We start from the raw sequence: 14069 nt of genomic DNA, 5'->3' as shown, positions 1-14069 counted from the left end.
ATGGAAGTTAATCGCACTATTTCTCCGATTAATCGCGATTAACTGCATTGTATACGCAAAGCCCAATAATGAATTCAAAAGTAGTGTGTAGTGCACCTTTATTGGAATATTCTCCCACATGAACAAAAGCGCCAAAACATTTGTTGTGCAAACACAATTTAAATCAGTCCTTGTTAAACAGTAGCAGTTAAATAGCATATTTGATGAAAATCAACTCCAAAAATGTAAATACAAACATTTAAGCTTATTGCCACTGCCAGGGTATTTAAGTTATCCTGTTTGTTATGGAAAATAAATATAATCTACATACAAATCTCTGAGCCACAATCATAACATCTGAACAGGCAATTTCTGAGGTAACAGCAGAAACATTTTTTTCATCAGGGATCTTATGTTTAAAAAACCTATATTATAGGTAGTGGGCTGTTTTAGGGAATTTTTGATCAAATTATCCGTAGTAGCAATATTAATAGTGTTGTGTTTATTCTGCGTAGTGCACTTAAAATAATTATGACCATATCTAGGAATTGATATGATGGGAATTTTCCGATTGTTTGCTTGGTGCTTTGATAAACTGAAGGCATCATATACATGGTACTATATTGTGATGTTATGAGCCAGGGAATAAAAGAACTACCCTACCCAGCATGCAACAGGAGTGAGGAGCATGTATAGGTTGTGTCGCCATGACGGCATCTTGTATGTTGTGATATGCACGCTCTGAAAGCAAACGTTAAGAAGTCAGCCAACACTCCTGGTCTGCATTATTCATAAATAGACAGACAACACATATACTCCGCTGCTTCACAGGCCGCTGGATGTAGCCGGCAAAGTATTCCCATGCTAGCTAGCCGGTCTAGCAAGCACGCCTCATTCAGTCCAAAACGGCCCGATCTATCCACATCCAGAATTGTCTGGCGGTCGTAAGTGATCCCGGAGTGACCACGCTGTAAGTCAGCCGGGAAATTTGCAGAATTGTCCGGTATTTTTGCCAAATGTTCCATCTTTACCAAGAGCCCCTCCACGCCGGGCGACGCCATCTTGTTAAGAAAAGGCGTTAACAAAATAAAAGCATGTAAACAACATACGCAAATGTGCGATAAAATAATTGTCGACGTTAATAGATTGATGAGTTAACGCGTAATTAATGCATTAATTTGCCCACCCCTAATAAATATATATTTATTTATTTTATATATTATTTATAAATATTTATTTAATTATATATGCACCTTATTGTATTTTTTATCCTGCACCACCATGAGCTTATGCAACGAAATTTCGTTCTTATCTGTGCTGTAAAGTTTAAATTTGAATGACAATAAAAAGGACGTCCAGTCTATAATGTGATCAGCACGGTGGGAAATGGGTTAGTGCATGTGCCTCACAATACAAAGGTCCTGAGTAGTCCTGAGTTCAAACCCAGGCTGGGGACCTTTCCGTGTGGAGTTTCCGTGTGACTGCCTAAAGTGAAGTGAATTATATTTATATAGCGCTTTTCTCCAAGGACCTTAAACGCTTTACATAGTGAAACCCAATATCTAAGTTACAGTTTTGGTCAATTGACTTAGTTGTGATTTCCCTCTCTGCATGAAAGTTTATAAGTAGCATATATTAATGCAGTATGAAGAAGAATGTTTGAATGTAGACACATAGAATCATCATACTGCTGTGATTATATGTATCAAGTGTTCATTCAAGGCTAAGGCTAAATACCGTGATAAATATCGTGTATCATGACATGGCCCAAAAATATTGATATATTAATAAAAGGCCATATTGCCTACTTCATGGCATCAAAGAATAATGACAAACATTTTTTTTAAAAAAAGGGTCTGACCGTGGCTGCAGTCCTTCCCTCCATACCCGAGTGGGCAATCACAAGAGAACGTCTCCCAGCTGACCCGGCAGGTTCCTCCATTCTGACAGGGGTTCGATTTACAGTAGGGAAGTTTGGCGCTGCAGCCTATGATGGAAAAGTGGAACATACAATGTGTTAATGTAAACATTACATCTCAAATCAGAATCAGAATCACTTTAATAATCCCTGAGGAGAAATTAAGATTTTCAGCACAATCCCATTCAAGAGCAGACAAACATTACAGGGAGACAGAACAGGATCAGACATTACTGTTGAGGGGAATCAATGCCCAGTTGTGTGTAGTATCTACGGCCGTGTCCATGTGGTGACATCAATTACGGTATTTTGAGAGGAAGTTAGACTAAGTATATATATATATATATATATGTATATATATATATATATATATATATTATATATATATATATATATATATATGTTTGGGAAAAATCACACGACTACTTCATCTCTACAAAACTGTTTCATGAGGGGTTCCCTCAATCAGGAGATTTTTCTACCACAATATCGAGCACTATTCTCTGGATAATCCAAACAAGACACACAAACACACACACACACACACACACAAACACACACACACACACACACACACACACACACACACATATATGTAGGTGTGGGAAAAATCACACGACTACTTTATCTCTACAAAACTGTTTCATGAGGGGTTCCCTCAATCAGGAGATTTTTCTACCACAATATCGAGCACTATTCTCTGGATAATCCAAACAAGACACACACACACACACACACACACACACATATATGTAGGTGTGGGAAAAAATCACAAGACTACTTCATCTCTACAGAACTGTTTCATGAGGGGTTCCCTCAATCATCAGGGCAAAAATCTCCTGATGATTGAGGGAACCCCTCATGAAACTGTTCTGTAGAGACGAAGTAGTCTTGTGATTTTTCCCACACCTACATATTGCGCTCTATCACGGTATCGAGCACTATTCTCTGGATAATCCAGTCAAGATATATATATATATATATATATATATATACATATATGATATCTGGGACGGTGTGGCGGAGTTGGGAGAGTGGCTGAGCCAGCAACCTCACGGTTACAGGTTCAATCCCCACCATTTACAAACCTTGTTTCCATATGAGTTGGGAAATTGTGTTAGATGTAAATATAAACAGAATACAATGATTTGCAAATCCTTTTCAACCCATATTCAGTTGAATATGCTACAAAGACAACATATTTGATGTGCAAACTCATAAACTTTTTTTTTGTTGCAAATAATAATTAACTTAGAATTTCATGGCTGCAACACGTGCCAAAGTAGTTGGGAAAGGGCATGTTCACCACTGTGTTACATCACCTTTTCTTTTAACAACACTCAATAAAGGTTTGGGAACTGAGGAAACTAATTGTTGAAGCTTTGAAAGTGGAATTCTTTCCCATTCTTGTTTTATGTAGAGCTTCAGTCCTTCAACAGTCCGGGGTCTCCGCTGTCGTATTTTACGCTTCATAATGCGCCACACATTTTCCATGGGAGACAGGTCTGGACTGCAGGCGGGCCAGGAAAGTACCCGCACTCTTTTACTATGAAGCCACGCTGTTGTAACACGTGGCTTGGCATTGTCTTGCTGAAATAAGCAGGGGCGTCCATGAAAAAGTCGGCGCTTAGATGGCAGCATATGTTGTTCCAAAACCTGTATGTACCTTTCAGCATTAATGGTGCCTTCACAGATGTGTAAGTTACCCATGCCTTGGGCACTAATGCACCCCCATACCACCACAGATGCTGGCTTTTGAACTTTGCGTCGATAACAGTCTGGATGGTTCGCTTCCCCTTTGGTCCGGATTACATGATGTCAAATATTTCCAAAAACAATTTGAAATGTGGACTCGTCAGACCACAGAACACTTTTCCACTTTGCATCAGTCCATCTTAGATGATCCTAGGCCCAGGGAAGCCTTTGGCGTTTCTGGATGTTGTTGATAAATGGCCTTCGCTTTGCATAATAGAGCTTTAACTTGCACTTACAGATGTTTTGATTGATTGATTGATACTTTTATTAGTAGATTGCACAGTACAGTACATATTCCGTACAATTGACCACTAAATGGTAACACCCGAATAAGTTTTTCAACTTGTTTAAGTCGAGGTCCACGTTGATCAATTCATGGTAAGTCGGGGTCCACGTTAATCAATTCATGTAGCGACAAACTGTATTTAGTGACAGTGGTTTTCTGAAGTGTTCCTGAGCCCATGTGGTGATATCCTTTAGAGATTGATGTTGGTTTTTGATACAGTGCCGTCTGAGGGATGGAAGGTCACGGTTATTCAATGTTGGTTTCCGGCCATGCCGCTTACGTGGAGTGATTTCTCCAGATTCTCTGAACCTTTTGACGATATCATGGAGCGTAGATGTTGAAATCCCTAAATTTCTTGCAATTGCACTTTGAGAAAACGTTGTTCTTAAACTGTTTGACTATTTGCTCACGCAGTTGAAGTGAAGTGAAGTGAACTATATTTATATAGCGCTTTTCTCTAGTGACTCAAAGCGCTTTACATAGTGAAACCCAATATCTAAGTTACATTTAAACCAGTGTGGGTGGCACTGGGAGCAGGTGGGTAAAGTGTCTTGCCCAAAGACAACGGCAGTGGATAGGATGGCGGAAGCGGGAATCGAACCTGCAACCTTCAAGTTGCTGGCACGGCCACTCTACCAACTATGCCGCCCCTAGTTGTGGACAAAGGGGTGTACCTCGCCCCATCCTGTCTTGTGAAAGACCGATAATTTTTTGGGAAGCTGTTTTTATACCCAATCATGGCACCCACCTGTTGCCAATTAGCCTGCACACCTGTGGGATGTTCCAAATAAGTGTTTGATGAGCCTTCCTCAACTTTATCAGTATTTATTGCCACCTTTCCCAACTTCTTTGTCACGTGTTGCTGGCATCAAATTCTAAAGTTAATGATGATTTGCCCCAAAAAAAAAATGTTTATCAGTTTGAACATCAAATATGTTGTCTTTGTAGCATATTCAACTGAATATGGGTTGAAAAGGATTTGCAAATCATTGTATTCTGTTTATATTTACATCTAACACAATTTCCATATGGAAACAGGGTTTGTAGACTGAGTGCACCACAAGACTAGTGACAGAGTGTGTGTGTGTCAGCAGGGTGGTTGCATAGGAGGACAGTTCAGCAAGTTGGGTTTTTTTTCTTAAACAGAACTTTAATCCATAACCCCCTTGTTATTTTTGTTGAATATAAAGTAGTGTATAGTGCTTTATATTGGATTCAAAGTGGCAGATTGTGCCACAGAGAAACAGGTGTGTACATACTTGGAGGAATACAATAGCACAATGCTCAATGACAGTTTACATGCAACGTTTTAATAGCGCGGCCAGTTAAATGTGCCAAAACCTGTTGTGACGTCAGAAGAATGTGTTCCATTGTGCTGCACAACAACAACAACAACAACAACAATGTGCTTTTCAGTGGAAAAAAATCATTAGCGTCATTTTTCCTATTCAAGTCAAGGAAGTCAGGTTTTATATTTTGATTGAACGGGGGCGGTGTCATTTGCAGAGCGGAACTCGTGCTTTCAGGCACGTTTTGCTTCCGACGTCGCACAAAAACACCAAAGTTGTCAAGTGAATCGCCCTAAAGGTGGAGACAAATATGTTGTCTTTGTGGCATATTCAACTGAATATGGGTGGAAAATGATTTGCAAATCATTGTATTCTGTTTATATTTACATCTAACACAATTTCCCTACTCATATGGAAACGGGGTTTGTACCATCCTAGTCACGTCCGTTGTGTCCTTGAGCAAGACACTTCACCCTTGCTCCTGATGGGACCTGGTTAGCGCCTTGCATGGCAGCTCCCGCCATCAGTGTGTGAATGTGTGTGTGAAAAAAAGGTAGAAAAGTGCTACATAAGTAGAACCCACAGGAATGAAAATCTGACCTGGGACAGTTCCATTGTTGGCAATAAACCGGCGAGGTCCAGCGGCTTGTTGTCAATGTGCAGCTCCTTCATACAGCCGATAAACTCCCTGGTGCCGAACGGGAAGTTGTCAGGAACGTTGGGAACTCCGCCCAAGAACAATGGACCTGTCAGATCCAGAGACCTAATAAAGAAGGAGATAGGGAAGAGTTAATAAGCGTCAGGAGAGCAGATGTGGACTTGGAGAAGGCATTGGACCGTGTCCCTCGGGAAGTCCTGTGGGGAGTGCTCAGAGAGTATGGGGTATCGGACTGTCTTATTGTGGCGGTCCGCTCCCTGTATGATCAGTGTCAGAACTTGGTCCGCATTGCCGGCAGTAAGTCGGACACATTTCCAGTGAGGGTTGGACTCCGCCAAGGCTGTCCTTTGTCGCCCATTCTGTTCATAACTTTTATGGACACAATTTCTAGGCGCAGTCAAGGCGTTGGAACCACAGGATTAGGTCTCTGCTTTTTGCAGATGATGTGGTCCTGATGGCTTCATCTGACCGGGATCTTCAGCTCTCGCTGGATCGGTTCGCAGCCGAGTGTGAAGCGACCGGAATGAGAATCAGCACCTCCAAGTCCGAGTCCATGGTTCTCGCCCGTAAAAGGGTGGAACGCCATCTCCGGGTTGGGGAGGAGACCCTGCCCCAAGTGGAGGAGTTCAAGTACCTAGGAGTCTTGTTCACGAGTGGGGGAAGAGTGGATCATGAGATCGACAGGCGGATCGGTGCGGCGTCTTCAGTAATGCGGACGTTGTACCGATCCGTTTTGGTGAAGAAGGAGCTAACTTTTATGGACAGAATTTCTAGGCGCAGTCAAGGCGTTGGAACCACAGGATTAGGTCTCTGCTTTTTGCAGATGATGTGGTCCTGATGGCTTCATCTGACCGGGATCTTCAGCTCTCACTGGATCGGTTCGCAGCCAACTCTGAAGCGGCCGGAATGAGAATCAGCACCTCCAAGTCCGAGTCCATGGTTCTCGCCCGGAAAAGGGTGGAGTGCCATCTCCGGGTTGGGGAGGAGACCCTGCCCCAAGTGGAGGAGTTCAAGTACCTAGGAGTCTTGTTCACGAATGAGGGAAGAGTGGATCGTGAGATCGACAGGCGGATCGGTGCGGCGTCTTCAGTAATGCGGACGTTGTACCGATCCGTTGTGGTGAAGAAGGAGCTGAGCGGAAGGCAAAGCTCTCAATTCACCGGTCGATCTACGTTCCCATCCTCACCTATGGTCATGAGCTTTGGGTCATGACCGAAAGGATAAGATCACGGGTACAAGCGGCCGAAATGAGTTTGGCGGGTCTCTCCCTTAGAGATAGGGTGAGAAGCTCTGCCATCCGGGAGGAACTCAAAGTAAAGCCGCTGCTCCTCCACATGGAGAGGAGCCAGATGAGGTGGTTCGGGCATCTGGTCAGGATGCCACCTGAATGCCTCCCTAGGGAGGTGTTTAGGGCACGTCCAACCGGAAGGAGGCCACGGGGAAGACCCAGGACACGTTGGGAAGACTATGTCTCCCGGCTGGCCTGGGAACACCTCGGGATCCCCCGGGAAGAGCTAGACGAAGTGGCTGGGGAGAGGGAAGTCCGGGTTTCCCTGCTTAGGCTGCTGCCCCCGCGACCCGAGCTCGGATAAGCGGAAGAAGATGGATGGATGGAGGAGAGCAGATGTCGCCCGGTTTAATAAGAAGAAAGGAGGGAGGAAGGGATTAAACCAGGGGTGTCCAAAGTGTGGCCGACAGGTTATTTTTTAACGGCCCCACGGCACATTTTAAGAATACAATTGAAAAAAAAATTAAAGACATAAAAAGTGGTATAAAAGAGCAAACAGGTGAAATGTAACAAGAAATTGTTGCAATGCTTACACTAATAACACAAAGCTGCCATGCAGGCTGTTTCTTTCTCAAAAAAATTATAATGAATCAAAATCAATGTCATTTTAAATTATTGACCTATTCAAGGCTCCAATTAAGTCACATTTTGAAATATTTTTTGGAGGAAAATGTTGCATATTTTGTGTTTTGCCATATAAAAAAACAGAGCTGTTTTTTTTTTTATTTAAAAGAAGGGCCTAAAACAAACAAAAAACATAACAACAATAAAACTAATTATTGACTGATGGATCTGAAGTTGATTTCGAGATTATTGTGCTATAAGTAAATGGTAAAAAAATATATATAATTTATTTTTTAACACTTTAATAAATTGGACACTTTTGGATCCCCAATTATTTTAGTGTGATTTGTTTTTAAGTGTCATTGCTCCAAAATAATAATGAATCAAAATCAAAATCTAAGGGTTCAATTATTATATAATATCAAATATTCCACCTAAAAAAATGTTATTGGGTGAAAATATTGCATATTTTTTGTTTTTCCCTTTTTTTCGATCTAGAGATTTAAAACTTGAATAATAATGAAAATAATAATACTGAATAATGACACAATTTTTAATGTTTTTTTTTTTCACCAAAATCCTTTGGGGTCCCCAGGATCATAACTGAGTGGAGGCCTGAATGTATATTTTTTATACATATATTGTATTGGTTTTTAAAAGAAAAACTATGAAAATGGCCCCCGCTTGCTTTGATTTTTCAGTGTGCGGCCGTCAGTGGAAAAAGTTTGGACACCCCTGGATTAAACAAAGCAAAAGATTAAATACATTGTCAGGGGAAAGAAAAATCAGTGTTTTGTTTTTTTTCAAAAACAAATCAGATGCTAATGGTGGTCATGTTGTGGGTTGGGGCAGAAAGACATTGCAAAGAGGAGACAAGAAGAGAGATGGAGGAGGAGGAGATTAAATATGACATTAAATATCAGGTGGATTTCAAGGCCGAGGGAGAATAAAGCAGCAGAAAATAAAAGGGTGTGGTTGTTAACCAAAAAAGAAAAAAATGATAAAAGATGACAGGAGGCCGCCTGGGAGCCAGAAGAATAAACAAAGATTAAATGTGCGTCACAGCAAACATCAAGAGAGTAACAAGACGTGGAGATGGATGACAAGATGCATGGAAGGTGGGCTCAGGGAAACCAAGAATATGTCATGTTGCATAAAAAAATGAGACATGAGCTGTCACCGGGACACTTTTTTTTTTTTTTGTCGTCGTTTTAGTTTCACTCGAGTGGAACAAAGGAGACGACAGACGAAACGGCCCAGATGAAACTTCAACTTTTGTCACATTCGAACAAAAAAAGTCAGTCCTGAAGACGACACGCGCAGAGACGAGGAGAGATGTGCACACAGCCAGATCTTCTCTGATCCAGTTTCTCTCGCGGCGGGCTTTTCTCAACGCCGACATGACACGGGCCAACGTGATTACGGATTACCCGGAAGGCCGCACGTCACCCTTTCTGTGTTTTGGTGTCAGCGGCAGACACGGTTAGAAACGTCACGGAAAACATGCACACGGAACCAAACACAACAAACTATCCATCCATCCATCCATCATCTTCCGCTTATCCGAGGTTGGGTCGCGGGGGCAGCAGCCTAAGCAGGGAAGCCCAGACTTCCCTATCTCCAGCCACTTCGTCTAGCTCTTCCCGGGGGATCCCGAGGCGTTCCCAGGCCAGCCGGGAGACATAGTCTTCCCAACGTGTCCTGGGTCTTCCCCGTGGCCTCCTACCGGCTGGACGTGCCCTAAACACCTCCCTAGGGAGGCGTTCGGGTGGCATCCTGACCAGATGCCCGAACCACCTCATCTGGCTCCTCTTGATGTGGAGGAGCAGCGGCTTTACTTTGAGTTCCTCCCGGATGGCAGAGCTTCTCACCCTATCTCTAAGGGAGAGCCCCGCCACACGGCGGAGGAAACTCATTTCGGCCGCTTGTACCCGTGATCTTGTCCTTTCGGTCATGACCCAAAGCTCATGACCATAGGTGAGGATGGGAACGTAGATCGACCGGTAAATTGAGAGAGGGTCACTGGTTCAAATCCCACCTAGAACCAGCCTCGTCACGTCCGTTGTGTCCTGAGCAAGACACTTCACCCTTGCTCCTGATGGTTGCTGGTTGGCGCCTTGCATGGCAGCTCCCTCCATCAGTGTGTAAATGTGTGTGTGAATGGGTAAATGTGGAAGTAGTGTCAAAGCGCTTTGAGTACCTTGAAGGTAGAAAAGCGCTATACAAGTACAACCCATTTATCATTTATAGCTTTGCCTTCCGGCTCAGCTCCTTCTTCACCACAACGGATCGGTACAACGTCCGCATTACTGAAGACGCCGCACCGATCCGCCTGTCGATCTCACGATCCACTCTTCCCTCACTCGTGAACAAGACTCCTAGGTACTTGAACTCCTCCACTTGGGGCAGGGTCTCCCCCCCAACCCGGAGATGGCACTCCACCCACAACAAACTAATAAATGGTAAATGTGTTGTACTTGTATAGCGCTTTACTACCTTCAAGGTACTCAAAGCGCTTTGACACGACTTCCACATTCACTACGGGTGTAACGGTACACAAAAATTTCGGTCCGGTACGTACCTCGGTTTGGAGGTCACGGTTCGGTTCATTTTCGGTACAGTAAGAAATCAACAAAATATACATTTTTGGGTTATTTATTTACCAAATTTGTAAACAATGGATTAATTTAAAACCTCTTCTCACTCCTGCGCTTACCAAAGGCATGCGGTAAAAGTAAGCATCCATCCATCCATTTTCTACCGCTTATTCCCTTTTGGGGTGGCGGGGGGCGCTGGCGCCTATCTCAGCTACAATCGGGCAGAAGGCGGGGTACACCCTGGACAAGTCGCCACCTCATCGCAGGGCCAACACAGATAGACAGACAACATTCACACACTAGGGACCATTTAGTGTTGCCAATCAACCTATCCCCAGGTGCATGTCTTTGGAAGTGGGAGGAAGCCGGAGTACCCGGAGGGAACCCACGCATTCACGGGGAGAACATGCAAACTCCACACAGAAAGATCCCGAGCCTGGATTTGAACCCAGGACTGCAGGACCTTCGTATTGTGAGGCAGCTGATCCGCCTCCGCTTGGGATGGTTTCCTGCTGGCTCCGCTTTGGACTGGACTCTCGCGACTGTGTTGGATCCATTATGGATTGAACTTTCACAGTATCATGTTAGACCCGCTCGACATCCATTGCTTTCCTCCTCTCCAAGGTTCTCATAGTCATCATTGTCACCGACGTCCCACTGGGTGTGAGTTTTCCTTGCCCTTATGTGGGCCTACCGAGGATGTCGTAGTGGTTTGTGCAGCCCTTTGAGACACTAGTGATTTAGGGCTATATAAGTAAACATTGATTGATTGATTGATTGACAGACGGACTAACCCCTCTGCCACCGTGAAGCCCTAATGCGCTAATTATTTCAAAACCTCTTCTCACTCCGGCACTTACCAAAGGTACGCAGTAAAAATTTGAGTGTGATGTAAGCTTGGAGCCTAAATCCTACTGAATAGCTCTTAATCTTCTTCCCTTTATGTGATTACAAATTACCGCTATTGAAATCAGCCTCCTCCGTTTTGAAAATGTTGACGGGGGAAGTGTCACGAGTTTGACCAGGCGGTCAAGGAATTCCGGTATCTATATCAAAATACGGTTTGTTTATTTTATTTTATAATAGAGCGGCCATGCCAGCAACTTGACGGTTCCAGGTTTGATCCTCGCTTCCGCCATCCTAGTCACTGCCGTTGTGTCATTGAGCTCAGTATTCTTCTTCCTCCAAACACGACCAGTTGAGTTTGTACCAAAATGGATACATGGATGATACAGCAGAGGATTGGGAGAATGTCATGTGGTCAGATGAAACCAAAATGGAACTTTTTGATATAAACTCAACTCGTCGTGTTTGGAGGAAGAAGAATACTGAGTTGCATCCCAAGAACACCATGCCTACTGTGAAGCATGGTGGTGGAAACATCATGCTTTGGGGCTGTTTTTCTGCTAAGGGGACAGGACGATTGATCCGTGTTAAGGAAAGAATGAATGGGGCCATGTATCGTGAGATTTTGAGCCAAAACCTCCTTTGAATGGTTGACCAAATACTTATTTTCAACCATAATTTACAAATAAATTATTTAAAATTCCTCCAATGTGAATTCCTAGATTTTTTTTTCACATTCTGTCTCTCACAGTTGAAGTGTACCTATGATGAAAATTACAGACCTCTGTCATCATTTTAAGTGGGAGAACTTGCACAATCGCTGGCTGACTAAATACTTTTTTGCACCATTGTACATATATACACATATTTATGCATACATATATGTATATACATATACTGTATATTTATAAATATATATACATATTCATGTATGTTTATATATACATATATTTTTACACATTGAATACACATATATATAAATTAGGGGTGGGCAAATTAATGCGTTAATTACGCGTTAACTCATCAATCTATTAACGCCGACAATTATTTTATCGCACATTTGCGTATGTTGTTTCCATGCTTTTATTTTGTTAACGCCTTTTCTTAACAAGATGGCGTCGCCCGGCGTGGAGGGGCTCTTGGTAAAGATGGAACATTTGGCAAAAATACCGGACAACTCTGCAAATTTCCTGGCTGGCTTACAGCGTGGTCACTCCGGGATCACTTACGACCGCCAGACAATTCTGGATGTGGATAGATCGGGCCGTTTTGGACTGAATGAGGCGTGCTTGCTAGACCGGCTAGCTAGCATGGGAATACTTTGCCGGCTACATCCAGCGGCCTGTGAAGCAGCGGAGTATATGTGTTGTCTGTCTATTTATGAATAATGCAGACCAGGAGTGTTGGCTGAGTTCTTAACGTTTGCTTTCAGAGCGTGCATATCACAACATACAAGATGCCGTCATGGCGACACAACCTATACATGCTCCTCACTCCTGTTGCATGCTGGGTAGGGTAGTTCTTTTTTCCCCTGGCTCATAACATCACAATATAGTACCATGTATATGATGCCTTCAGTTTATCAAAGCACCAAGCAAACAATCGGAAAATTCCCATCATATCAATTCCTAGATATGGTCATAATTATTTTAAGTGCACTACGCAGAATAAACACAACATTATTAATATTGCTACTACGGATAATTTGATCCAAAATTCCCTAAAACAGCCCACTACCTATAATATAGGTTTTTTAAACATAAGATCCCTGATAAAAAAAATGTTTCTGCTGTTACCTCAGAAATTACCTGTTCAGATGTTATGATTGTGGCTCAGAGATTTGTATGTAGATTATATTTATTTTCCATAACAAACAGGATAACTTAAATACCCTGGCAGTGGCAATAAGCTTAAATGTTTGTATTTACATTTTTGGAGTTGATTTTCATCAAATATGCTATTTAACTGCTACTGTTTAACAAGGACTGATTTAAATTGTGTTTGCACAACAAATGTTTTGGCGCTTTTGTTCATGTGGGAGAATATTCCAATAAAGGTGCACTACACACTACTTTTGAATTCATTATTGGGCTTTGCGTACACAATGCAGTTAATCGCGATTAATCGGAGAAATCGTGCGATTAACTTCGATTAAAGTTTTTAATCGTTGCCCAGCCCTAATATATACACACATACATATACAGTATAAATATATATATATATAAATATATATACATATACATACATACACATATATATACACAGACTAATATACATATATATACATTTTATACACCTATGTGGGTGTATTAAAAAAAGAAATGTACACAGTAAAATCCCAAATCAATAATCCTTCCTCCCACAACACATTTGTCATCAAAAGTAATAAAAAAATAGTGTATTTGCTTGTGTCTACTTTTATTCCTGTACGATGGTTAAAGTGACAGCTCAAAGTTGCATTTTGTAAAACAAGAAAAACATAACGAGAACACCACTTGATATCTTATGTTACCATTCGAACATATATTTTTAAAAATAAATATAAAAATATCTTGTTTGCCGTATATTAGTGCAGTTATTTACAAGTCTAACACCTGTATGAGGCAACAGATGTGGAATTTAGCTTTGTCCTTTTTTGGAAGTTGGTAGGGTTTTTTTTTTGTTTTTTTGTTTTTTACTTTCTAGTTGAAAAGCAACATCTTGTACGCAGCAAGACTCAGTTGTAATTGCCAGAAATGAGTTCCGTTATGACTGTAATAGTGCGCTTAACTTCACATGATCTCCCACTAAATTCTATGAGGACACTTTGGCTCTTTGGGGTGTTTTTTAAGCTGGGAAAGAGATAAGAGGAAAGCGTGTTGAAAGAAATAAAAGATGTGAAGTACGAGA

The 14069-nt window shown here is 42.1% G+C and overlaps 1 protein-coding gene across 1 annotated transcript in view; it reads right to left on the bottom strand.

Annotated features, from left to right (window-relative positions):
• Positions 1-14069, bottom strand: part of celsr3 (cadherin, EGF LAG seven-pass G-type receptor 3) — a 245899-nt gene that overhangs the window by 132044 nt on the left and 99786 nt on the right. The window contains 3 exon segments of the mRNA XM_061904867.1: positions 1841-1966; positions 5828-5854; positions 5857-5990. Coding sequence (XP_061760851.1) covers positions 1841-1966; positions 5828-5854; positions 5857-5990 — 287 coding nt within the window.

This window comes from Nerophis ophidion, linkage group LG06, assembly GCF_033978795.1.
Source record: "Nerophis ophidion isolate RoL-2023_Sa linkage group LG06, RoL_Noph_v1.0, whole genome shotgun sequence".
In the NCBI taxonomy this organism is placed as follows: Eukaryota; Metazoa; Chordata; class Actinopteri; order Syngnathiformes; family Syngnathidae; genus Nerophis; species Nerophis ophidion.
This window is presented reverse-complemented; position numbering and strand designations above follow the sequence as displayed.